The sequence below is a fragment of the Oryx dammah genome, unplaced genomic scaffold (genome assembly GCF_014754425.2).
Source record: "Oryx dammah isolate SB20612 unplaced genomic scaffold, SCBI_Odam_1.1 HiC_scaffold_1, whole genome shotgun sequence".
In the NCBI taxonomy this organism is placed as follows: domain Eukaryota; kingdom Metazoa; phylum Chordata; class Mammalia; order Artiodactyla; family Bovidae; genus Oryx; species Oryx dammah.
Window position 1 is genome coordinate 59719386 of NW_024070185.1, and position 25479 is coordinate 59744864.

At 37.6% G+C, this 25479-nt stretch overlaps 1 protein-coding gene across 1 annotated transcript in view; it reads left to right on the top strand.

Annotated features, from left to right (window-relative positions):
* Positions 1-24799, top strand: part of MELK (maternal embryonic leucine zipper kinase) — a 71923-nt gene extending 47124 nt beyond the window's left edge. The window contains exons 12-18 of the mRNA XM_040267545.1: positions 766-894; positions 5188-5310; positions 12500-12731; positions 15936-16032; positions 18128-18296; positions 21444-21547; positions 24271-24799. Of these exons, the coding sequence (XP_040123479.1) occupies positions 766-894; positions 5188-5310; positions 12500-12731; positions 15936-16032; positions 18128-18296; positions 21444-21547; positions 24271-24448 (1032 nt within the window). The 3' untranslated portion in view covers positions 24449-24799. The remainder of the gene's footprint in view (positions 1-765; positions 895-5187; positions 5311-12499; positions 12732-15935; positions 16033-18127; positions 18297-21443; positions 21548-24270) is intronic.
* Positions 24800-25479: the final 680 nt, after the last annotated feature.

Consider the following 25479-nt stretch of genomic DNA (forward strand, 5'->3'; position numbering starts at 1 on the left):
TACACAAAGGTTTGGGAATCAGAAAGACTTGATTTTTTGATAACTGTACTAAAAGTGAGAAGACCATGGGACAGTGCCTTCAAAGCTGTGAAAATTATTGTCAACCTAGAATTCCATACTCAGCCAAACCAGAATCAAGTGTGTGAACAGCATACAGTCATTTACCAGACATGTAAAATCTCAAAAAATTTGCCTCCCATTAATCCAATAATTAAAAAGTTTAATAATTGGCATGGCAGGGGTTCCCCAGGACTCTACTCACCTTTTGGCCTCTGTTCTGATTGATGTCAGGGTACCAATTAAATATTTTGGACATTACTTAGTTGTAAGGACTATTTACATGATTATAATAACATAAATGTGATTTAACTAAAAATTGTGATAAAATTATAGTAGGAGGATATAGGAAGGAGATGTACTGGGGGAAAAGGAAGGAATTGAAATAGAGCTAATTTCTTTTTTCCATAGTAAGAAAGCTAGAGACACTGTCTGACACTAAATCAAAATTTAAAGCTGTATAATCAATTGATTTAGAAATACTTAGAAAATAACTGAAAGTTAAAAAGTGGTACCTTTTAGGGAGTGGAAATTGTGTATGGGGTATGGTGTAGGGAATTGCTGTTTTTCATTATATGCTTTGTAAAGCTTAAAAAAAAAAATCTAAACTCTGAATGCCATGACATTGGGGAAAAATATTAATTTAAAATAAAGATGATGTCAAAAGCAAGTTTAGTCTTCTAAACAACTTGATTTTCTTTTCTCCAGTGGCAGTATGATCACCTCACAGCTACTTACCTTCTGCTCCTAGCCAAGAAGGGCCGGGGGAGACCAGTTCGTTTAAGGCTTCTCTCTTCCTGTGGACAGGCCAACTCAACGCCAGTCACAAACATAAAGGTGAATGTTGGAACCTTATGTGTGAGTGCCATCCGCTCTTGCCATGTGCTTACTTTGTTCATGAGTGAATACACACCAGGAAGATTAACTTTGCTGATGTCAACGCCCTGGAGGCAAGGCATTTTATGATTAAAATATTTTTGTTAAGGGAAATGAGAAATTCTGAGCTTGAATACTAAAATTTTGAATGTCTGCCTGGCATTAAAAGAAAAATTTCTCCCTTCCTCCTTTTTTCCCATGAAAGTAACTCCTGATTGTTGTAGAATAATTTTAAGCCACAGATAAACTAAAGGAGAATGTAATTTATCTATAAAGCTACTACCATCTAGAGATAAAATAGTTTTTATTTTATTTAGTATGGTTGTTTATATCTTATGTTAGGACAAATTATATATGTTTTATATAAATGAAGTGTTTCAGTGAATATTTTGATACTCATTTATGTTAGGGGTTTAGGATGTTTTGAATACTAGATACAGCTCATGCAACTCAAATTTCTTGTATGACTTGTAACTATTCTGTTCTGTTTTGTAGTCTTTGTCTCATTTTCCTTCGTCATGAATGTGTAGAATGGTGGAGAAGCCTTACCTATTTGGAAGCACTGTGTCATTCCTAAGTGCTCACATCAGTCTGTTTTCTGTGTGATTCTCTGTATTTCCCATGGCTTAAAATTCTGCCTTCCAAATACTTTGCTGAATGGCTGTGGAGCTTTGTAATATAATCTTCCTTCCATTAGTTCAGGTTGCAGTTTAAATGATTTTAGCACTAGAAAGCTGTACTTCTGTTATTCTCAGAGAGAGGGAGCGTGCCCTCTTTGTGGAATCCAGTATGTTTGCTCAGCCTCTCAGTTGCGTTTGACTCTTTGTGACCCTGTAGACTATAGCCCGCCAGGCTCCTCTGTCCATGGGATTTCCCAGGCCAGAATACTGGAGTGGGTTGCCGTTTCCTCTTCCAGGGGATCTTCTTCTCCCCGGGATTGAACCTACATCTCTCGCATCTCCTGCATTGACAGGCAAATTCTTTACCACTGTGCCACCTGGGAAGCCTGGAATCCAGTATAGCCCAGATGATTATGTGAGTGCAGTGATTTTTTATTGGAGGATAATTGCCTTACAATGTTGTGTTGGTTTCTGCCATACAGCAATGTGAATCAGCCGTAAGTGTACATATGTCCCCTCCCTCTTGAGTCTCCCTCCTGCGTCCCAGATATTTTTTTCTTTAGGTATCAAAGCTATGTTTTAAAAATCTTCAAACGCTACCCCTTGCATAATCTTTTGTTGAATCCACCCATATCCCCAGCCCTGGCAATTCCTTTAACAACTCATGTAGATCTCTCTTTTGGCACTTGTCAATCATGTACTGCACGTATAGTGGTTCTTTTGTCTCTGAGAGACCTAACTTGTCTCCCTTCTCTCCCTAGTTGGTCTTTTGACCAAATTAAAAACTGAAAAGTGTTAGTATAAGGGGCTGTTGTGTGAAGAAATCTCTGAAGTGAGATAATCTTACCGCTGGGCTGTTTTTCTTTTTAAAAACATTTTAGTTTTGTATTGGAGTATAGCCTATTTACGGTGTTGTGATAGTTTCAGGTGGACAGCAACGGGTGAGCTGTTTTTCTAGTCTGTTCTCAGAGAGTTATACTGGGTTGGTGAATATCCCATGCCCAGGCAGATCTTTTACCTGCTGACTCCATGAACCATCCCATCCCTCATCCTGCTCACAGAGCAAACTCTTTAAAGTCTGATACTCAAGTTGGTACCTTTGGGTTCAGGAGGACGGAAAAACATAAACTTTGCTTCTGATCAAGGTAATTTCAGAGAGATGTTAGATACCTCCATACTTAGAATAAACCTCAGCTTAATTTTATTTATTTATTTATTTATTTTTTGGCTATACTGTGTGGCATGCAGGATCCTAGCTCCCTGACCAGGGATTGAACCCAGGCCCTCAGCAGTGAAAGTGCAGAATCCTAACCACACTGGACTGCCAGGGAACTCCCTAGGTTTTTGAGTTTATGACACCCTAGTTAAAAGGTCTTAGACATTTTCCTGAGCCATTAGATTTTCTTATATCTGGATTGGCCTGGTCTCAATTGATGTGCTTATATGAGTCATAGAGTATCCAAGTTAAAATGATCTGGGAAGATATTTAATCTTCCATCTAATGAGCATTTACCCAATAATTTAATTATTTGGGCATTTATATTATTGAGTCAATTTTTATAGCCAATAAAGAGAGTTTTTAATGACAAATGAAGTAGAAACCAAATTTTTTTTTTTTTTTTCCTCTCTGATCTTTATGCAACTCACTAAGGCTTGAAGCAAGCTATATAGTCTTTCTGCTATTCTCCTCCTTGAGAGAATCACTCTTTTTTTCTCTAGAGTGTTCTTTATAAAAAAAGTAATTCTGCACTATTAATCAATGGATGACACTTTCAGTGAAATGATAATACAATCTGATCTGAGAACCACAAAAAGACCACATATTTTCAACATCATTAGCATTTTCAGGCCCTGTGCTAGCTCTTAGGAAACAGTCTGTATGAAGGAGAGTGCTTGCTGTCTAACAGATAAGATGAGGCAAGACAGGTATAAATAACACAACATCATAGTAGATGGTGGGTGCCAGGTAAGCACTAGAGATGTGTGGTAGGGGCTTTATGGAGCATGGGAGTGATCACTATGGGTGATTCAAACTGGATCCATTGTTAAGTTTAGGAAAGTGGAAAAGAAGGAACACAGAATTTAGGGCAAGATAAATGGAATTAGCAAAAACTCAGTCTCCTAAATGTGCTTGATGTATTCTTTTGACAATTATTAGATTTGTTTGGTTAAAATAGAGTTCAAGGGGGAAAAGTAAGAGAGGGAGAGAGAATGGGTGATCTGGAAGGATAGCTGAAAGCTAGATTGTAGAGAACCTTGAAAGGCCAGATCAGAGGGTTAGACTTTATGCTATAGGTAATGAGAAACTGGATTTTTGAGCAAGCTATGACGACGACAAATCACCAACTTGACTGATTTTCAGAATTCATCCGTTTGTATATAGGATTATTCAATCAGGGATGTGGATGTGCTTTTACTCCCTACTGGAGCCCTCATTCATACAATACTGTGCTTCTCCCCACTGAGCCTAGACTTTTTATTTTTCTCAGCCCAGCACTCCATGTAACTAGTTCTGCTGCTACTGCTGCTAAGTCGCTTCAGTCGTGTCCGACTCTGTGCGACCCCATAGACAGCAGCCCACCAGGCTCCCCATTCCTGAGCTTCTCCAGGCAAGAATACTGGAGTGGGTTGCCATTTCCTTCTCCAGTCCATGAAAGTGAAAAGTGAAAGTGAAGTCGCTCAGTCTAGTTGATGGTAATTGACAACCCTGGAGAGCTCTGTCATCCCTGGTTGAGAGGGTGGAAGGACTAGTGGTGGGGATTGTATTGTCTGCCTGAATAGTTTAGATATGAGAAAATTTGTCCTTGAATTGGAAAAGAAGGGATTTTGGGGGTGTAAGAAATTCAAGTACAGTTGCCTGACCAGGCTAAATAGATGTTGAAGGAAAGAAAAATAAAAAACCCAGCTATACTGCATAGTCTTAGAATTTAGGGTATATCTAGTGTATTCCTAGTTTATTTAGCTTCCCAAGTGGCTCAGTGATAAAGAATCCGCCTACCGCTGCAGGAGATGGAGGTTTGATCCCCACTTTACTGTTCTTGCCTGGGGAATGCCATGGACAGAGGAACCGGGCAGGCTGCAGTCCATGGGGTTGCAAAGAGTCAGACATGCCTGAGCAACTGAGCACAGACAGTTTATTGAGGAGGAAGAATGAAGGAAAATAAGTGACTCTGGTGGTATTATTAGCATAGGATCCCAAATATCTTATCTCCAGGAGATGTTTCATAAGGCTAATTTATTCCTAGTGGAAATTGCTAACTACTCAGTATGTTCTTCCATCCAAGAAACCTCTATTTCAGAGTCCGTTCTATTTTCTACTTTGTCAGAGAGCTTCTTATTTGTGGATTTGCAAAGGAGTCATTTGTCTGGTATTGTAGTGATTTTCTGATAATGATAAGCTACTTAGCCATATAAGAACATTCCAAGGCATCTTGTTTGAGAGTCAGAGATTCTCCTATCTAATAATTGGAATTAAAGACTTTTGACTTCTTGTTTTCAGTTTTGGATGTGAGCTCCTTCTATATACTATCTCTCATTTGTTTCTGCTTCCAGGGCCTTGCCCTGTGCCTGTAATAGACCCTTAAAAACTGAATCATGGTGGCATTGTTTTCTGAGTTTTTCTGTTTTTGAATAGTCAAAGAATCTGAGTCTAGAAGATATGATCACCAGTGATGAAAATTATGTGGCTGGATTAATAAACTACGACTGGTGTGAAGACATTTCATCAAGAGATGTGGCTACTCCACAAACACCACAGGTTGGTTATTTTTATTATTTGAAGTAAAATATGTTATCTCAATTATAAAAAAATATCTAAGCTATATAACATGAGATCTAATTTGTGCTTGCAAATTTCATGAATTCCTAAACCATTGAAAATATTAACAGGAGATTGTTGGGGTATAAATGAAAGGAAGCCAATTATTTCCAAGTTGAATTCTTTTCATTTTGGAATACTTTACTGCTCTTTTTTTCCCTTTCTTCCTGTTCCCTCCTGTTTACAGAATGAAGTATAATTTTTTTATTTTTTGTGGTAGAAGACATTTTTATTATCTTATTGTTTTTCTTTCATTTTATTGTTTGTATTTTATTTATTTTTATTAATTTTAATTGGAGGTTAATTACTTTACAATATTGTATTGGTTTTGCCATAAGGACATGGAAGCAACCTAAATGTCCATCAGCAGATGAATGGATAAGAAAGCTGTGGTACATACACACAATGGAATATTACTCAGCCATTAAAAAGAATACATTTGAATCAGTTCTAATGAGGTGGATGAAACTGGAACCTATTATACAGAGTGAAGTAAGCCAGAAAGAAAAACACCAATACAGTATACTAACACATATATATGGAATTTAGAAAGATGGTGAGGATAACCCTGTATGCGAGACAGCAAAAGAGACATAGATGTATAGAACAGTCTTTTGGACTCTGTGGGAAAGGAAGAGGGTGGGATGATTTGGGAGAATGGCATTGAAACATGTATACTGTCATATATGAAATGAGTCGCCAGCCCAGGTTCAATGCATGATACAGAATGAGGTATAATTTAAATGTCCCTGTTCCACAAACTTATCAATACTTGATATTTTTTGTATTTAATATTTTCTAATCTGATGAATGTGAAATGATACCTCAGTGTGGTTTTAATTTGTACTTTTTTGATTATGTTTGTATCTTTTCATATGTTGATCAGCAGTCTTTTTTTTCCTGTTTTATGACAGGGCTTTTTGGGTCTTTTGCCTGTTTCTCTATTGGGTTGTTTCTTTTCCCTTGTGGTATGGAGGAAACTCTAAGTTTAATTCTAACCCTTTGTTTGTTGAGTATTGCAGGTGTACAGGTATCTTATCTGAGTTTGTCGCTTGTGTTTTTACTTTGATGGCAGGAGTCATTAATTTTAATGAGTTGTCAGTATTTTTCTTTACGGCTTGTAACTTTTGTATCTTTTAAAAGAGGTCATTCTCCAAAAGTTATAAATGCATTCACACATATTGCTTCTCAAGTTTTAAAGCTTTTTCTTTCACACTTAAGTCTTTAATCTATGGAGAATTCTTTCTCTTGCATGGTGTGAGGTCGGGAATCAGTTCTTCCCCTTATAACCAGTAGTGCCAGCACCATTATAAAGAGCAGTCTTTCTGCACTGATTCACAGTGGCACTTTTGTCAGATATCAAGTTGTAGTATGTATGTCTGCTTCTGAGAAATATTTTGTTTCATTGGTTTATTTGCACCAATACCGTCTGTCTTACTGCTTCAGTTTTATAATATTTCTCTTATCTGGATGGCCCGTTTCCTCCCATCTTAGGCTTCTATAGGGATATCTTGGCTATTTCTTGTTCCTTTGCGTTTCCATGTACATTTTAGAGTCATTTTGATAAATTTTTGATACATTGATAACTTTACATACACTTAAAAATTGAAATTACATTCGTTCTAAGATTCAATTTGGGAAAAAGTTGAGGTCTGTACTCTCAAACCCCTCATCTGTAGACATAGTATACCTTGCTTTTTGTTAGGTTTTAGTTAATTGCTTTCAATAAAATTTTATAAATTTCTCCCAAAAGATCTTATATATCTTTTACTAGATTTATTCCTGAGTACTTTTATTTTTTATTGCTATTGGGAATGTTAGGCTTTTTAAAGTCACATTTTCTAACTGTCTAATACTGGTGTTTAGATATGAAATTGATTTTTGTGTATTGATCTTAAATTCAACAGCTTTCATAAACTCTTAAATTCTTATACTTTATATGTTTTTTCACATATTATGAAAAGTCAGCTGTGAATGATAGTTTTGTCACTTTCTTTCCAATTCTCATGCCTTTCAGTTCAGTTCAGTTGCTCAGTTGTGTCCGACTCTTTGCGACCCCATGAATAGCAGCATGCCGGGCCTCCCTGCCCATCACCAACTCCCGGAGTTCACTCAGACTCATGTCCATCGAGTCAGTGATGCCATTTAGCCATCTCATCCTCTGTCGTCCCCTTCTCCTCCTGCCCCCAATCCCTCCCAGTATCAGAGTCTTTTCTAATGAGTCAACTCTTCGCATGAGGTGGCCAAAGTACTGGAGTTTCAGCTTTAGCATCATTCTTTGCAAAGAACACCCAGCATTGATCTCCTTCAGAATGGACTGGTTGGATCTCCTTGCAGTCCAAGGGATTCTCATGCTTTCAGTGTCATTTCATTACTGTACTTAGCAGTCCTAACAATATAGCAGACATTCTGTGTTCTTCCCAACTGTAGAATGATGCTTCTAATATTTTACCATTAAATATGGTGGTGGTTTTTTCTTTTTCATCCCCCTTCACCCTCCCTTTCTCTGTTCTTTTTTCCCTTTTCCTGTTATCCCCCTTTACCTTTCTCTTCTCTGTGCCTCCCACCCCATATTTTTCAGACTATGAAAATTTTTTCATCTATCCTGGTTTGCTTAAAAATTATGAATCTCAGTTGCAGAAAAAAAGCTTAGACAGAATTCATCTGTTGAGATAATCATCTGGCTTTGTTCTTTCCATTTGTTAATGTAGTATATGTTATATTAATAGATTTTATTTTAAAACAGTTTTGCATCCTTTGGATAAGCCCAGTTTGTCATGATGTATTTCTATCTTTTTTACATGTTGCTGGGTTTAGTTTACTAATAATTTTCATTTAGAATTTTTGCTTCTATGTTCTTAAGTGAGATTGGCCAATTCTTTCTTAAATGACTTTTTTTTTTTTCTTATGAAAATTTTAGTTTTGTTATGTATAAGTAATACATGGGTATATTCATCTTGTAAAAAAATTCAAACATTATGGAACTATGTTGAATAAAGAGTAAAAGGCTTTCTTCCCTGTTCTTGCATCCCATCCCATCTTATATTAATTGTATCTGATTGATATTATTAAATTATAGTTTGTCTTTTAAAATGATTTGGAACATAGTCTTTTTTATTCCCTGAAATGGTATTTAAGAGCTATTAATTATATTTTCCTTGCATGTACGATGGAGCTTATATAACTATCTGGGCCTGGAATTTTTCTGTGAGAAGCTAGTCAACTACTGATTCAATTTCTTTTGTGTTTATAGGACTACACAGTATTTCAATTTCTTCCTGTCAGTTTGGTGAATTTTGTTTTTCTAGAAGTGTCCATTTCATTTAAGTTTTAAATTGTTTTGGCATAAAATCACTGGATACTATGGTCCCATGGACCTTCCACTCATTTGCCTCTAGTAGTTAATTTTGCATAACTGTGGTACAATTTTTTTTGGCTCTATACATTTCAACTTCACAAATTACATTTTTAGAATGTAATGCTATTGATATTTGTTTTGATTGACTCACATTTCCCTTCATTTACTTACCCTTCTTATCTCTCAAATCCTTCATTCTAAAATTATTTTTTTCTTCCTGAAGTATATGCTTTAAAATTTCCTTTAGTGGAAGTCACAATTGATGGCAAACACTCTTTCTAAATTAGCTAAAATTTTTTCACTTTCATTTCTGGAATGTAGTTTCTCTGTATATTGATTTCTAGTTTATCAGTTATTTTACACTCTTCATTTTGAACATATTATTCCACTCTTTCCCCCTCCTCTGTTCTCCTAGAGATAGTTTTTTTTTTAATTAATAAAGAATTGTTTAATTGCTGAGTCATGTCCAACCCTGTGAACTGTCGCCCACCAGGCTCCTCTGTCCATGGGATTTCCCAGGCAAGAATATTGGAGTGGGTTGCTATTTCCTTCTCCTCCACTGTCTTCTTGCTTATGTGGTTACCATTGAGTAATCAATGTCAGCAATTTGCCAGCGAATTTGGAAAACTCAGCAGTGGCCACAGAACTGGAAAAGGTCAGTTTCATTCTAATCCCAAAGAAGAGCAATGACAAAGAATACTCAAACTACCGCACAATTGCACTCATCTCACACTCTAGCAAAGTAATGCTCAAAATTCTCCAAGCCAGGCTTGGAGAACCATGAACTTCCAGATGTTCAAGCTGGATTTAGAAAAGGCAGAGGAACCAGAGATCAAATTGCTAACATCCGTTGTATCATAGAAAAAGCAAGAGAGTTCCAGATAAACCTCTACTTCTGCTTTATTGACTATGCCAAAGCTTTTGACTATGTGGATCACAACAAACTGGAAAATTCAAGAGATGGGAATACTAGACCATCTGACCTGCCTCTTGAGAAATCTGTATGCAGGTCAAGAAGCAACAGTTAGAACTGGACATGGAACAACAGACTGGTTCAAATAGGGAAAGGAATATGTCAAGGCTGTATATTGTCACCCTGCTTATTTAACTTACATGCAGAGTACATCATGAGAAATGCTGGACTGGAGGAAGCACAAGCTGGAATCAAGATTGCCAGGAGAAATATCAGTAACCTCAGATAGGCAGACGATACCATCCTTATGGCAGAAAGTGAAGAACTAAAGAGCCTCTTGATGAAAGTGAAAGAGGAGAGTGAAAAAGTTGGCTTACAACTCTTCATTACAACATTCAGAAAACTGAGATCATGGCATCTGGTCCCATCACTTCATGGCAGATAGATGGGGAAACAATGGAAACAGTGACAGACTATTTTTGGGGACTCCAAAATCACTGCAGATTGTGACTGCAGCCATGAAATTAAAAGACGCTTGCTCCTTGCAAGAAAAGCTATGATCAACCTAGATAGCGTATTAAAAAGCAGAGACATTACTTTGCCAACAAAGGTCCGTCTAGTCAAAGCTGTGTGAGAATTGGACTATAAAGAAAGCCGATTGCTGAAGAATTGATGCTTTTAAACTGTGGTGTTGGAGAAGACTCTTGAGAGTCCCTTGGACTGCAAGGAGATCCAACCAGTCCATCCTAAAGGAAATCAGTCCTGAATATTCATTGGAAGGACTGATGCTGAAACCAAAACTCCAATACTTTGGTCACCTGATGTGAAGCACCGACTCATTGGAAAAGACCCTGAATGCTGGGAAAGATTGAAAGCAGGAGAAGGGGATGACAGAGGATGAGGTGGTTGGATGGCATCACCGACTGGCATGGCATCACATGAGTTTGAGTAAACTCTGGGAGTTGGTGAGGGACAGGGAGGCCTGGCATACTGCAGTCCATGGGGTCACAAAGAGTTGGACACGACTGAGTGACTGAACTGAATCAGTGTCAGTCAGGTTGCTTTCTAGTTAGTCTTTTCTCCCTGGCTCTTTTTAGGATTTTCTCTTTGCTTTTGGTGTTCTGCAGTCTCATTGTTAGGTGTACTGTCTGGGTGAGTAGTGTCTTCTAGAGTTGTACAACCTGGTAAATATAGATATGGATTTCTTTTTGTTTGCGATTCATTGTGTTTCCTGTATTTAAGGATTTGTACCTTTAATTAATGTTAGAAAATACCTTGAATAATTACTGCTTATTCATTGTCTCTATTATCTATCTCTGGAACGTATAATAGATATATGTTAGACCATAGAAGGAAATGGCAACCCACTCCAGTATTCTTGCCTGGAGAATCCCAGGGACGGAGGAGCCTGGTGGGCTGCCGTCTAAGGGGTCACACAGAGTCAGACACGACTGAAGTGACTTAGCAGCAGCAGACCATAGAGCTTCGTCTTCCATTTATTTTAAACTCTCTTTCATATATCCCATATCTTTCTAAGCTGTATTCTAGATCGTTTCAGATTTATTTCACATTCACATTCTTTTTTCATTTCTATCTATCTGCTATTTGACATGTCCATTGAATTTTTCATTTTTATCATTGCATTATTTCTAGGGATTTTTATTCTTTTTCAAAATTGCTTTAACATTTTTCTTTTCATGTTTTAAATTTTTATTATTTTGAATATATGAACATATTTATTTTCTGTACTTAATAATTTTAATATCTCACATCTTTTGGGGTCTGTTTCTTTTATTTTTTCTCCTGACTTTTGCTCATGGTGTTTGTATCATTTGTGATTTTTTTTTTTTAATAGATTCATTTTTCTTGGAACTCTTTGGGAATGCTTTGAGGCTTGGATTAAGGGTTGAGGTCTTGGGTTGTGCTAGATTGAAGCTTTTCTTTCAGATAGGAATTGTGTTTCCTTTTGTCATGTTCCTGGAATACAACCATTTAGGACTAGAACTATTTTAAATCAAATTCTAAGGCTGAAACTTCTGGGATATGAATTTGAGCTCCAAACCTGTGTGAAGACTGTCCTGTGGTTACTTAGCAATTGTTAAAGGAAACTGTTTTCTTCTTCAGAGCCCTAACCAGGACAGACAGTTTTTTTTTGCCAGCTCCTTTACAGGGCAGGTTTAAATTTATTCACCCTTTCATTTTTGTTTTGGCCCCTCCTGGCTTTACCTGCAAGCTTTGGCTCTAACTTAGCACCTTGCATAGGTCTCATCTCCTGCTGTAGATTATGCGAGAGAGTGGGTAGATGCCCTTAGAGCAGCAGACAGTTTCAGACTTGATCACATTTCTGCATTCATGCTCCTGTTTTTCGTTTGACCTCTGAGGATTTTCCTGTCATTTTTGCAAGCTCAACCATAAATTTAAAAGGATTAAGACATATTTTCTATGCAGCATTTCTGTTAGAACATTTTAACAGTTTTTCTCTGCTGGTCATTGACTAAACTTTTATTTCTTGGTACATATTAGAAGCAAACTGGCAGTTTAGATATGGGAGGCAATTCTTAGGGATTTATTTGTGGCCATCCTCAATTGCCTAGAATCTGGGTGTGTTTGATTAAATACAGCTTGAAACATGTTGAAAATTACCTGTCAATAGAACAGCCTAAAGTGATCTACATGTACTAACTAAAGAGAACTGAATATACATTTTCAAACTTCCTGGTATCACCAATAATATCCTCTTGATAGTGTTTCATTTTAGTAAAAATGGTGCAAGGTAATTTGCAAATGATTAAGGCATGTTGTAAAGAAATTGACTTTTCTTCTTCAGTGTGCTTTATCCAGTAACTTTTTTTTTCCAGTTTGCCAAGCACTGGACAGAATCAAATGGCCTGGAATCTACATCATTAACTCCAGTATTATGCAGGGCATCTGCCAATAAATTAAAGAACAAAGAAAATGTATATACTCCTAAGTCTGCTGTAAAGAATGAAGAGTGCTTTGTATTTCCTGAGCCAAAGACTCCAGTTAATAAGAACCAGTATAAAAGAGAAATACTCACTACACCAAATCATTACAGTACACCCTCAAAAGGTATTTGCTGTTTAGATTAAACAGTAGCAAAATATCTCGAAATTCCTTCTTCTTACCATGCTAAATAAACATATAGCAGATCAGAAATGGCTAGCATTGCCCTCAGGAATTATAGGAGAAGCCAGGCTGTTTTTTAAGCATATGTTATTTGCATTAGCTGGAATGAAAGCATATTAATCAACTTCAGATTTTTCTCAAATGTTATTAAGTTTTTCTCTTTCCCACATTTATAGAGTTGAATCATAGCCTCATAGAATATCAAAGGTAAAAGGCAAGTTATAGCTGATTTAATCCCCCTACCCTTTTCACACAGAGAAGGCAAGGGCAACCCACTCTAGCATTCTTGCCTGGAAAATCCCATGGACGGAGGAGCCTGGTGGGCTGCAGTCCATGGGGTCGCTGAGAGTTGGATACTACTGAGCGTCTTCACTTTCACTTTTCCCTTTCATGCATTGGAGAAGGAAGTGGCAACCCACTCCAGTGTTCTTGCCTGGAGAATCCCCGGGACGGGGGAGCCTGGTGGGCTGCCGTCTATGGCGTCGCACAGAGTCGGACACGACTGAAGCGATTTAGCACCCTTTTTACAACGGAGGAAGCTGAGACTCAGATGAGTGAAGGGATCTGCCCAAGGTTGTACATGTCGGCTGAGACCTTGCTTGCCCCTCTGCCCCCACGTGGAATGACTCCATTAAAGTCTTTGCTGAGCCCTTCTTACTCTTCCGGAGCTCCAGTTCTGGTGTCTGATCCTATTCTGCCTGTTCTATGACTGATGCCCTTCCGGATACTTAGAGCTGTGTCCATATTGCAGCTCTCTCATTTACCTTGATTTCCTCTTCATTTTAATCATCACCAGTTATTCAAGCTGTTTCCTTGGTGACATCTCAGTGTTTTCATAGCTGATCTTATCTGGGCACATTCTACTTTGTCACTCTGTTTAAAACATAGTGCCTAGAACTGAATCCAGTTTTCTAGTACGAGGTCTCACCAGGATGAGACAGTGTCATGAGAGTGGCCTCTGACTTGCTTTACTGTGACATGGCATAGTACCTAGCTGGAGCCATACTTGGTATCTTGTACCTACTAGGTGCCTGCATGCATGCCAGGTTGCTTCAGTCTGCCTGACTCTTTGCGACCCCCTGGTCTGTAGCCCTCCAGGCTCCTCTGTCTGTGGGATTCTCCAGGCAAGAATACTGGAGTGGGTTGCCGTGCCCTCCTCCAGGGGATCTTCCCGACCCAGGGACCAAACCTGTGTCTTTCATGTCTCTGCATTGGCAGGCAGGTTCTTTACTCCTAGTGCCACCTGGGAAACCTAGTGCCTGGTATATAATGGGGGCCATTTCTGTTGAATGAAGAAATGAATAAATTAGAGACAGCCTGAAGGGGTTTTATTTACTGTGATCTAGTCTTTGTCACTTTAAAGAAATGACACCTAAACTTTATTAGTTTTCTTTCCAGCAGTTGTGACCTACTTGTGTGTTACGTTAAAATCTTAATGAACCTACACTGGGAAACATTGTCTTGTGAATGGCGGCTCACATCCTACCATTGTGTTTCCAGTTTGCTAACTGACTAACTGATAGCCAGTTCTAGAGTCTACTTCTTGTACATAAAGATATTATGAAACACTTGGTGAGAATATTTGCTGGAAGTTCTGTTGATAGCATTATCCAGTTGAATCAACACTTCCCCTAAAATCATGAGGCTGGTTTGGTGTGATGTGTGAAAGCCTGTGGTTACTTATGAGTGTTAATGAGATAATATTTGCACATAGTAGGGCCTCAGTAATTGCTGCTGTTGCATTGTATCTCTTTCTCTTATTTCTCTTAATATACCTACAAGGGCCTTTGTGAGTTGTGAGGTTGGGTAGGGAACTAGAATGGACCTTTAACTCGTCGTAACCCATTCAGGGCTTTTTAAAAAAAAATTATTAAAAAAAAATAGTCCCTTCTATTGTTGACTTTCAATAAAAAATTTATGTAATTCTGAAAGTTTTGAAAATATAGGTAGTTTAGAATTTATAATCTTAAAGTGTCATTAATTTACATATCTTGTCCCTGTGAGAGATTACATTGGTCAGAAGCTATTTTTGGCCATTTTTCTTTAAATGTAAGGGCTGCCAAGAGAAGCAGTGGCCAAAGCCCCAGTTGATAGCCTCCATCAGCACTTTGCATTTTACTTTTGCTCTGAGTCGTTTTTTTTATATTTATTTTTTTATTATTATTTTGCTGCTTTGGGTCCTCATTGCAGCATGTGGGATCTAATTCCCTGACCAGGGATCAAACCTGAGCCACCTGCATTGGAAGCATGGAGTCTTAGCAACTGGATCAAAAGGGCAGTCCCTCTGAGTCATTTTTTGACCTAAGAATTAGTTTTATTTTTCTGAATCCTGTCTAATCCACTTAATGAGAGTTTGTTGAAGGGTAACTATGTATGGTAGTAGAAACCCTCAGTACACAAAGGTGAATACTGTTTTCATAGGTATTGTTGATTAACCTTATTTTCTTGTTCTTGAGGAACCAGTGAGAGTAATGCTATATAGTCATAAATAAAACAAAACCCCTGATCTCTTACAGCCTTGGTATCTTATATTTCTAAGCAGTATACAACTTTTAGATCATGAATAAAAATTAGCTATAACCAGATTGCTAATGCAGGTTTGTCACAACTATATAAGTTACAAATACACTGCTAGAATAAAACCCCAAATTCTGGAATATGGAGTATAAAAATAACTAAAGCTCACAACCTCTTTAATAACTTTTGTCAGTTTTCACAGGGGACTGTTCTCTTTGCCTGACAGGAGTTGAAAGGGCTATGAATTGAGTTAACACCTCTCAGTAATATATCAATTAAAGGTATAAATACAGATTGACTTTTATTTATAGAAAGGAGAATCAGTAATCACGAAGTATTATTTATATGTTCTATTTAGATTTTTCATGTGATATTTATAACAATCATAAGCATGGCCTCAGTTTTACAGTGAAAAAAAAGCAGAGTCATATTTATAAAGCAAAATGATTTTGTTTTTATTATAAATCACATGGAAACATTTCTTTAAAGAATTAGCGCGTTGACATCACTGGGCAAGTGATTACAATATTTCTGAGCCAGTGAATGAGGTGATACATGCATTATTGATAAAAAATTTGAAACCATAGCATGTAAGCTACATATGGTTTGTATTTGTTGTTTTTCTAATAGTTGGAAACCAGTTCCTGAAAGAAACCCCAATTAAAATGCCAGTAAATTCAACAGGAACAGAAAAGTTAATAACAGGAGTCATTAGCCCTGAGAGGCGGTAAGTGTTCAGTTTTTAAGACTCGTTTGCTCTTCAGTATATGTAACCAGATTTCCTTTTTTCATGTATGATAAACCCAATTAAGGTAAACCAGCATGTGAATTCTGTCAGGGAATGTGGGAATGTCTGTATAAACATAGTCTGTAGTCATTACTGAGGATGTTGACACTGCCTTCCTCAGGGGGCAGTTCTGAGACTCATCAGCAGTAGGATTGACACGTTAACTTAAAATACAGCAGGGGCTTCTTTGGTGACTCAGTGGTAAAGCCTCCCCCTGCCAGTGCAGGGAACATGGATTTGATCCCTGATCTGGGGTGATCCCGCATGTTGCAAAGCAGCTAAGCCTGTGAACCACAACTGTTGAGCTTGTGCTCTAGATCCTGGGAACTGCGACTAGTGAAGCCTGTGTGCCCTAGAGCCTGTGCTCCCCAACGAGAGAAGCCACCTCAGTGAGAAGACTGCACACTGCAACTGGAGAGTAGCCCCTGCTCGCCACAACTAGAGAAAAGCCCGTGTCGCAGTGCGCACCCAGCACAGCCAAAAAAAAATACAGCCGGCTGGGAGGCTGGGGCCAGGGTTCCTGTGCTGAGGCCCATCTTTGCCTACACTTCTGCCAATGGAGTATAGATGTCTACTAACAGAAGCAAAGAGTCAGACACGATTGAGCATGCACACATGGCATTATTACTCATTTTCTTGATATAATGAGATTGTGGTTATGTAGGAAATATTGACACATTGATGTGTACTGAAGTGTTTTAGAATAAAGGGTTGTGATATCTTCAGATGGGTTACTTTGATGGCTTATTTTTAATATATTTATTATATATACATAAAGACTGGTTCCAAATAGGAAAAGGAGTACGTCAAGGCTGTATATTGTCACCCTGCTTATTTAACTTATATGCAGAGTACATCATGAGAAACGCTGGGCTGGAGAAAGCACAAGCTGGAATCAAGATTGCCGGGAGGAATATCAATAACCTCAGATATGCAGATGACACCACCCTTATGGCAGAAAGTGAAGAGGAGCTAAAAAAGCCTCTTGATGAAAGTGAAAGAGGAGAGTGAAAAAGTTGGCTTAAAGCTCAACATTCAGAAAACGAAGATTATGGCATCTGGTCCCATCACTTCATGGGAAATAGATGGGGAAACAGTGTCAGACTTTATCTTTTTGGGCTCCAAAATCACAGCATATGGTGACTGCAGCCATGAAATTAAAAGACGCTTACTCCTTGGAAGAAAAGTTATGACCAACCTAGATAGCATATTCAAAAGCAGAGACATTACTTTGCCAACTAAGGTCTGTCTAGTCAAGGCTGTGGTTTTTCCAGTGGTCATGTATGGATGTGAGAGTTGGACTGTGAAGAAGGCTGAGCGCTGAAGATTGATGCTTTTGAACTGTGGTGTTGGAGAAGACTCTTGAGAGTCCCTTGGACTGCAAGGAGATCCAACCAGTCCATTCTAAAGGAGATCAGCCCTGGCATTTCTTTGGAAGGAATGATGCTAAAGCTGAAACTCCAGTACTTTGGCCACCTCATGAGAAGAGTTGACTCATTGGTAAAGACTCTGATGCTGGGAGGGATTGGGGGCAGGAGGAGAAGGGGACGACTGAGGATGAGATGGCTGGATGGCATCACCAACTCGATGGACGTGAGTCTGAGTGAACTCCGAGAGATGGTGATGGACAGGGAGGCTGCGATTCATGGGGTCGCAAAGAGTCAGACATGACTGAGCAGCTGAACTGAACTGAACTGAACTGATACATAAAGAAAGCAAATGTGACAAAATATTAATATAATATTAATCTAGAAGGATATGTGGGTGGTTGTTACGTATTTTGCTCAACTCTTCTACAGATTTGACATTAAAAATAAAAAAGGTAGGGGAAAAAATAATTTTGGCATTTGGCTCGGGGGACAGGTGATGGCTGCATTTGGGTGGGAGATGGCTTTCGTGCTCCCTGAAGGAGAATAAGATGGCCTGGCCTGGGCATACCTGGCACCTATCAGGCAGGACAAAATCACCTCTGTGAGGGGCCAACAGGTGGAAGTGCAGCTCCTACTCATGAGGTTTTTGGTTTTTTTCCCCTTAGGTGTCGCTCAGTAGAACTCAATCTCAACCAAGTACATGTAGAGGAAACTCCAAAAAGAAAAGGAACCAAAGTGTTTGGGAGCCTCGAGAAGGGGTTGGATAAGGTTATCACAGTGCTTACCAGGAGCAAAAGGAAAGGCTCTGTCAAAGATGGGCCAAGAAGACTAAAGGTAGGTGGACTAAAATTCTTTAATATGAATTTTAGAAGCTGACTGCTAATTGTACTGTTTTTTTTTCCAAAGAAAAATACAGAATGCGTGAATTGATTAGTATTTTTAATTTACTTATTCATCTGTTTAGCTAATATGTACATATTTTTTGAGCACCAAAAGTATATATGTTGCTATGCAGTGGGCTTAATGCAGAGGTAAATTACATACAGTTGGTCTTTTGGGTGGACAAATAACTAAAATTTAAATATTCAAGTTCAGGTAGGGGGATTAATCTCAGAGACAACATGGAGACGAGGAAGCATGGGGCATGTATGAGGAATGTCTTAAGGGTGGGAACTTGTGCTTAGCTGTCCTATTTCTGGTACACAGAAGAGTCCCTGACACATGAGTGCATTTGTAGGCCCTTACAAAATATTTGAATGCAGGGGAGGTTAATTTGAACTTTGAGTGTAGTGTGTGTGAGAAGAATAGCAACAGGCCCAGAAGGGAGGCTGGGCGCTTCAGGGGAGAATGTTCTGAGATCCCATTTATGTTCTGTCTTAAAGTGAGAGAAGATAGGACTTCTCCATTAGTATCTGTTACCTGGTAGAACTTACATAATTCACTGGAGTTTTATGTTTCATATGACTGTTTATTAGGCATATTTTATCCTTTCATTCTGAGATTTCTCTAGTTGGAGACATTTGTGAGGTATTTCAAACCCTGACACTGGGATTATGAAAATCATATGTCATTTCTATGAGAACAGTAAATAAAGAAGATTAAGGAAACTTGTCCAATTATATATTATTGAGATGCTAAGCAGTTATCAAATACTAATGGATAACATCCTTGAAATGTTCACCTATGTAAATTGTTTGGAACTTGAATGCATTTTTCAGTAGGAACTGCTGTGATATTGGCTTTCTAGGTATTTCCCAGTGCTTCCAGAATGTAGGAGAAAAATGACAAGATGGGAATGAGAAGCCTGGGTTGTAGCCTCAGTTTCATACAGTGTAGCTTGGCTAAGTCATTTTACCTCTGACTTTCTCAATGTCTTTATTTGTAAAAACTGGAGAGAATGTCTCTGGCAGCTTCACAGAGTTGGGGTATGTAAACAAGACTGTATGAAATGCTACATTGCATATGAAATGCTTTATTGATATAAGGTGTTCCAGTGTCAAGTATCATTATTTTTGTCAGTGTTGAGCATTTTAACCCCAGTGTAGCAGAACCACAGTTCTAATTAGCACATCCAAGCATCTGAAACTTTATCTAACTTTGGATCTTTAACCCTTTCTAATGTTTAAAGTTTTTCAGAACTGAAGGACTTGCTTTCGGAGATTAGCCTCATTTTTCCACCTGGTTGTTAAGTTAAAAATTATAAACTTATAGAAAATTAAAAGGATGGTACAAAGGGATTTTCCTGGTGGTCCAGTGCTGCCACTGCAGGGAACATAGGTTTGATCCCTTGGGGAACTAAGATCCCACAAGCTGTGAGATGGGGCAAAAAGAAGATAAAAGATGGTACGAAGAACACCTTAGTTTTTTGAAATAGCAAACCGTATCTAGTTAAGCCCTCTTTTAGGAAAGAGTCTTTAAAAATCTAAATTTTAAATAGATAAAATAAGATCACTTCTTTATTTTAAAAAAGGAATCACTTGAATTGTGATTTGAAAGTGTGTAGTTTGTTATTATCTTGAAAAGACCAAGTTAATTTGGTGAAAAAAGTCCTGAGTTGGAAGCCAAGAGACAGAGGAGCTTGTCATAGCTGTGCCTCTTGTTCCTTTTATAACCTGAAACTGAGGTTCCTGAACTCCAGTCATTTAACAGTCACCTTTATATCGGCATATCAGTGTATAATCTACACTGTTATTTTTCTGATACTTTCTTTATATGATGCATTTTAGTATATGTGCTGCCAAAGTGAGCATTATGTGATGCAGAATTAAAATAGATTTAGAAGTATAATTGACATGCGATAATCTGCATATATTAAAAATATACAATTCGTATACTTTGGCATGCAGAATGCACTTGTGAAACCACCACAATCAAGATGACTAACTTTTTAAAAGCTTGTATTTATTTAAAAGGAAATCATATGTTATTAGGTTTTGCTAATTATATTTTTCTAAATCAGCTTGGAACAAATACATAAAAATATTTGTCTGGGGACTGCCCTGGTGGTCTAGTGGTTCAGACTCCATACTTCTGCTGCATTGGGTACAGTCTTGAACTCTTGTCAGGGAACTAAGATCCCACATGCTATGCAGTGTGACCCAAAAAAAGTATACATGTGCCACTTAGAGTTATAAGTCCAGTTATAATTTTTTATCACATTTTGGGAAACCCCATCTTAAGAAACTTGTATTTCTTCTTTGGGTCATAGGTTCTTCATTTGAAAAGTAAGGTAGTGGGGTCTTTCCAACCTCAGCATTTTGTTATTTATAAAAAGAACTGAAATCTTAAAGACATAGAAGGTATAATTTTGTTTGACAATAAAGGTAGTACTAGGAAGGCAGGGATTCTTGTCTGTCTCTGGGACCTATTAAAACAGTGCCTGGCACCTAGTAAGCCTTCAATACGTAGTTGTTGGATGAATGGATAGACAGTTACCAATTAGGAATGAAATTATTTCTGAGAAATATACTGTGAGTGACTGAGAAACACCTGTTATATTCTTTCCTTCATAGAATTGTCATAGAATCAGCTCCTGAGATTCTATAAAATTCCTTAAGTAATCAAGAAAGAATTAAGGAAACACATCCAACTATATACAAGTGAAATTTCTAGGTCATTTGTTTTCTCAGTTTACACTGCAGGAATCTTTATCACAGTGTAGGAAGGGGGAAATAGGTAGAGCTCAGAGAAATAGACATTATTTAATATTTATTTACTGATTTAAAAACCTGGTAGGAGAGGAAGATGCAAATATAAAAATTGATGATATGAAGGTTATTACTAATAAACATGATTTCTCTAGGCTCTCCCAGTACCATCTCAGTCCAAATTACTAAGAGTTGATTGTAAATTCTGTTTGTCTTGAAATATTTCCACTTGAAACGGTACTATGTTGAGGAGTTGGGGATCTCTAAATCAGGTAGGATGGTCTTTGTGCTGATGTAAGGATTTACTTCTCACCCCTCCTTTTTCTTTTTTAAGCCTCACTATAATGTGACTACAACCAGATTAGTGAATCCAGATCAACTCTTGAATGAAATAATGTCTGTTCTTCCAAAGAAGCACGTTGACTTTGTACAGAAGGGGTAAGAAGCATGTTTGCATCTATTACTTGATGCATTTGAACTTTGAGAAAATATAGGTTGAGTCCCCTCTCCCCTTATTAAAAATATGTATTTCTTCCATCTCATTTTTTCCAAAAAAGCATTTATGATAGTGTCTGTGTTTATAATTTATTCTCTTTTGTTTTATATGGGCTTTAGAAGTTTTTTAAGTGACCATATTGTCATCGCTTTCAAAGTTAGACTTTTCAAAATAGAAAAATCTGAATTTCTTCCAGTTTTCTTTCGCTTCTTCTATTTTTCTCTAATGTTCTGCTTAACAATAATATTTCTAAATTGTAATCTAAATTTATGAGATACCTCAAACAAATCAAGCATATATATATACACTCCTCTTTATGATGTCTATGTGATAGGATTGGTTTTCAGTACTTTAGAAAGTATGTCACTTTATCTCTTTCCCACTGTTGAGTGAACTGCCATCAAAACCTCCTGGGTCATGATCTCATGGTTTGGACAGCCAGAACTCTTCTGGTTACTTAAGATGTTCATATTTCTAAACATTTCCACTTAGTTATATCTCTCTAAAATTTCATTATTAAAGCACTAATAGAAGAATGAAAGCACTAAACTAGAAGAATGAAAAAACTGACTTAAAACTCAGCATTCCAAATACTAAAATCATGGCATCCAGTCCCCATCACTTCATGGCAAATAGAAGGGGGGAAAAAATGGAAACAGTGACAGGTTTTATTTTCTTGAGCTCCAGAATCACTGCGGACATGACTGCAGCCATGAAATTAAAAGACTTGCTCCTTGGAAGGAAAGCTATGATAAACCTAGACAGCGTATTAAAAAGCAGAGATATCACTTTGCCAACAGAGGTCTGTATAGACAGAGCTATGGTTTTTCCAGTAGTCATGTACAGATGTGAGAGTTGGACCATAAAGAAGGCTGAATGCCAAAGAATTGATGGATTCAAATTGTGGTGCTAGAGAAGACTCTTGAGAGTCCCTTGGACTGCAAGGAGATCAAACCAGTCAATCCTAAAGAAAATCAACCCTGAATATTCATTGGAAGAACTGATGCTGAAGCTCCAATACTTCGGCTACCTGATGCAAAGAGCTGACCTATTGGAAAAGGCTCCAATGCTGGGAAAGATTGAAGGCAAAAGGAGAAGGGGGCAACAGATGATGAGATGGTTGGATAGCATCACTGACTCAATGGACATGAATTTTAGCAAACTCTGGGAGATGGTGACAGACAGGGAAGCCTGGTGTGCTGTAGTCCATGAGGTCACAAAGAGTTAGACATGACTTAGTGACTGAACAATGACAAAGAAGAGCCACTAATAAATTAACAAAAATATTTAAATGGAACAATCAATAGAGAGAAGATTTTAAGAATGAATCTTTTGCAACGGTAATTTTATTTTTCACTATCTCTAAGTGTTGGCAAGCACTCCTTATGTGAATCCTGGCTTTCTTCTTCAGATGTCATTAGAACACATCTAACCCTGACTTGCTCTTCATGCTTGAGGTTTATTCACAGTTGCAGAACATCTCATAAACAAATCTATATGAGAAAGCTTTCAATTATTTTTCCTTTAGATCACTAACTGGCTATTAACCAATAATCTGTTCCTTGAACTTTCTGATCCACCCAAAGGTCTGCCTTGTTCCCTTATTTTTCTTTTTATCTTACCTGTTTTTACTTTCTTTGTGACAAAGCAGAATAATGAACTTTTCAGTGGTGTGGTATCACTAATCTCTGTTATATTCCATTACTATCTTTTCCAATGAAGAAGAATCACATTTTATCTTTGATGTGACTACATTGCCCTGTGCTTCATCTTCCCATCAGGAACCTTAACTACAGGGTATACCTTATGGCATTTCTGGTATCGACTGCTTATTTTTAATAGATCAAGCCCCAAAGGACACAAGTAAGAAAAAGAGCGATATATTTTATAACTCTGCCCTAAAGTGTTATAATGATCATAACCTCTTATTACTATTAGAAAATAGGGCTTCCCTTGTGGCTCAGCTGGTAAAGAATCTGCCTGCAAAGTGGGAGACCTGAGTTCTATCCCTGGGTTGGGAAGGTCCACCCACTGGAGAAGGGAAAGGCTACCCACTCCAGTATTCTGGCCTGGAGAATTCCACAGACTATATAGTCCATGGGGTTGCAAAGAGTTGGACACAACTGAACGACTTTCACATTCACTATTAGAAAAACCTCAAAAACGTGTTTCTTACTAACAGGTTAGTGGCTTCAGCTTAATTTATATGAAAGACAGAAGTTCTGATGAAGTGCACAAAATAAAATATTCTTCATTTTCCTTCTGCTTTCTTTTGTTATGAACATTGTGGAAATGGCCTGATGTTCACAGGTTACACCATTGAAAGAGCTGCATAAAGGATGCCAAAAGATTTCTTAAGCATGAATGGCTTGTATACTATGAATAAAGCACTTTTCTTTGGAGCAAGGGAGAATTCTGATAAAGACTTTTCAGCTTTTTTTTTTTTTTTTTTAAGATTCTGTTTCAGCTTTTGGGAAAACACTAGTCATACTCCATCACTAATGCATAGCTAGGTCATCTGGAAACTGTAAACAGTACTACCTTGCTTAATATGAAATCATGGTTCATTTTCCCCACTGGCCTCCTAGAGGCTTAGAAATCTCTTGTATTATACAGAATATTCATGATTCTCCTACTAACTGGCTTCTTATCTTGTTTTTCACAGCTATACACTGAAGTGTCAGACACAGTCAGATTTTGGCAAAGTGACAATGCAGTTTGAACTAGAAGTGTGCCAGCTTCAAAAACCTGATGTGGTGGGTATCAGGAGGCAGCGGCTTAAGGGTGATGCCTGGGTTTACAAGAGATTAGTGGAAGACATCCTATCTAGCTGCAAGGTTTAATTGATGGATGGTTTCCATCCTACTTGATGAGTATGGGTGTGATACAGCCTATGTGGAGCCTGGTGTGATTGGTTTGATTTTTCAAGTCCACTGGAAGTACAAACTCATGTTTAAAAGAGCTGTCTCAAAGACCAATATCTTTATTTTTAGACAAAAGATACTATTTTGTGGGTGAACCTAAGGCAAGCCCATCTGTTATTATCTATTACTGTCTTTTTAAATCATGTGCTTTATATATTTAATAACTGTTTACTTTCTTAGAGTCACTTCCATACATGAATGTAAGCTCTTAACTATTATCTTCTTTTTAATGTGTAATTTCTTTCTGAAATAAAATCATTTGTGAACATAGCAGGCTTCTCCTCTTCTTTGTATTTGATTTTGATCCAAATAAAGCCTCAAATGGCTTCTTGACTATTAAGTAGAGACTATTTGGAATATGTTTTATCTGTTATCAAATATGCCTTGGGCAGAAAAACAGATAAGAATCATTTGCATAATTTTTTCCTGTCTCTGATTTAAGTAGGATTTATTGAGATCGTTAACTAAGTCACAGCTGTGGTTACTAGAGTTAAACAACACATTTAATATGTTGAATAAAAGAGTGTTGACTTCAGTAAGTGTTCAGTCAACAATGATAAGTATCTGAACTATGAACCCCCATGAAATGTTACTTTATAGTAATTTTCCATAAGTCTCAAGGTTGGCCTCAAATTTGTCTTTTTATTTCATTTTACTGGTCTCTAAAAGTCAACACTAAAGTTATATTTGTATGGATTTACAAGTTAAACTAGTTGGAGAAAAAAGTAGCAGTGTTTCTAGTCAATAGCGAGGAAATGTTTTATCATTCATTTGTTCAGTAAACATTTACTAAGTGCTTATAAGCATTAGGTTCTAGGACTGAATATCAAACTGTCTAATAAACTCAAGTTCAGTCTATTAGCAGGTTGTGTATGTGTAAGTCACTTCAGTCATCTCCATCTCTTTGTGACCCTATGGACTATAACTCTGCAGGTTTCTCTGTCCGTGGA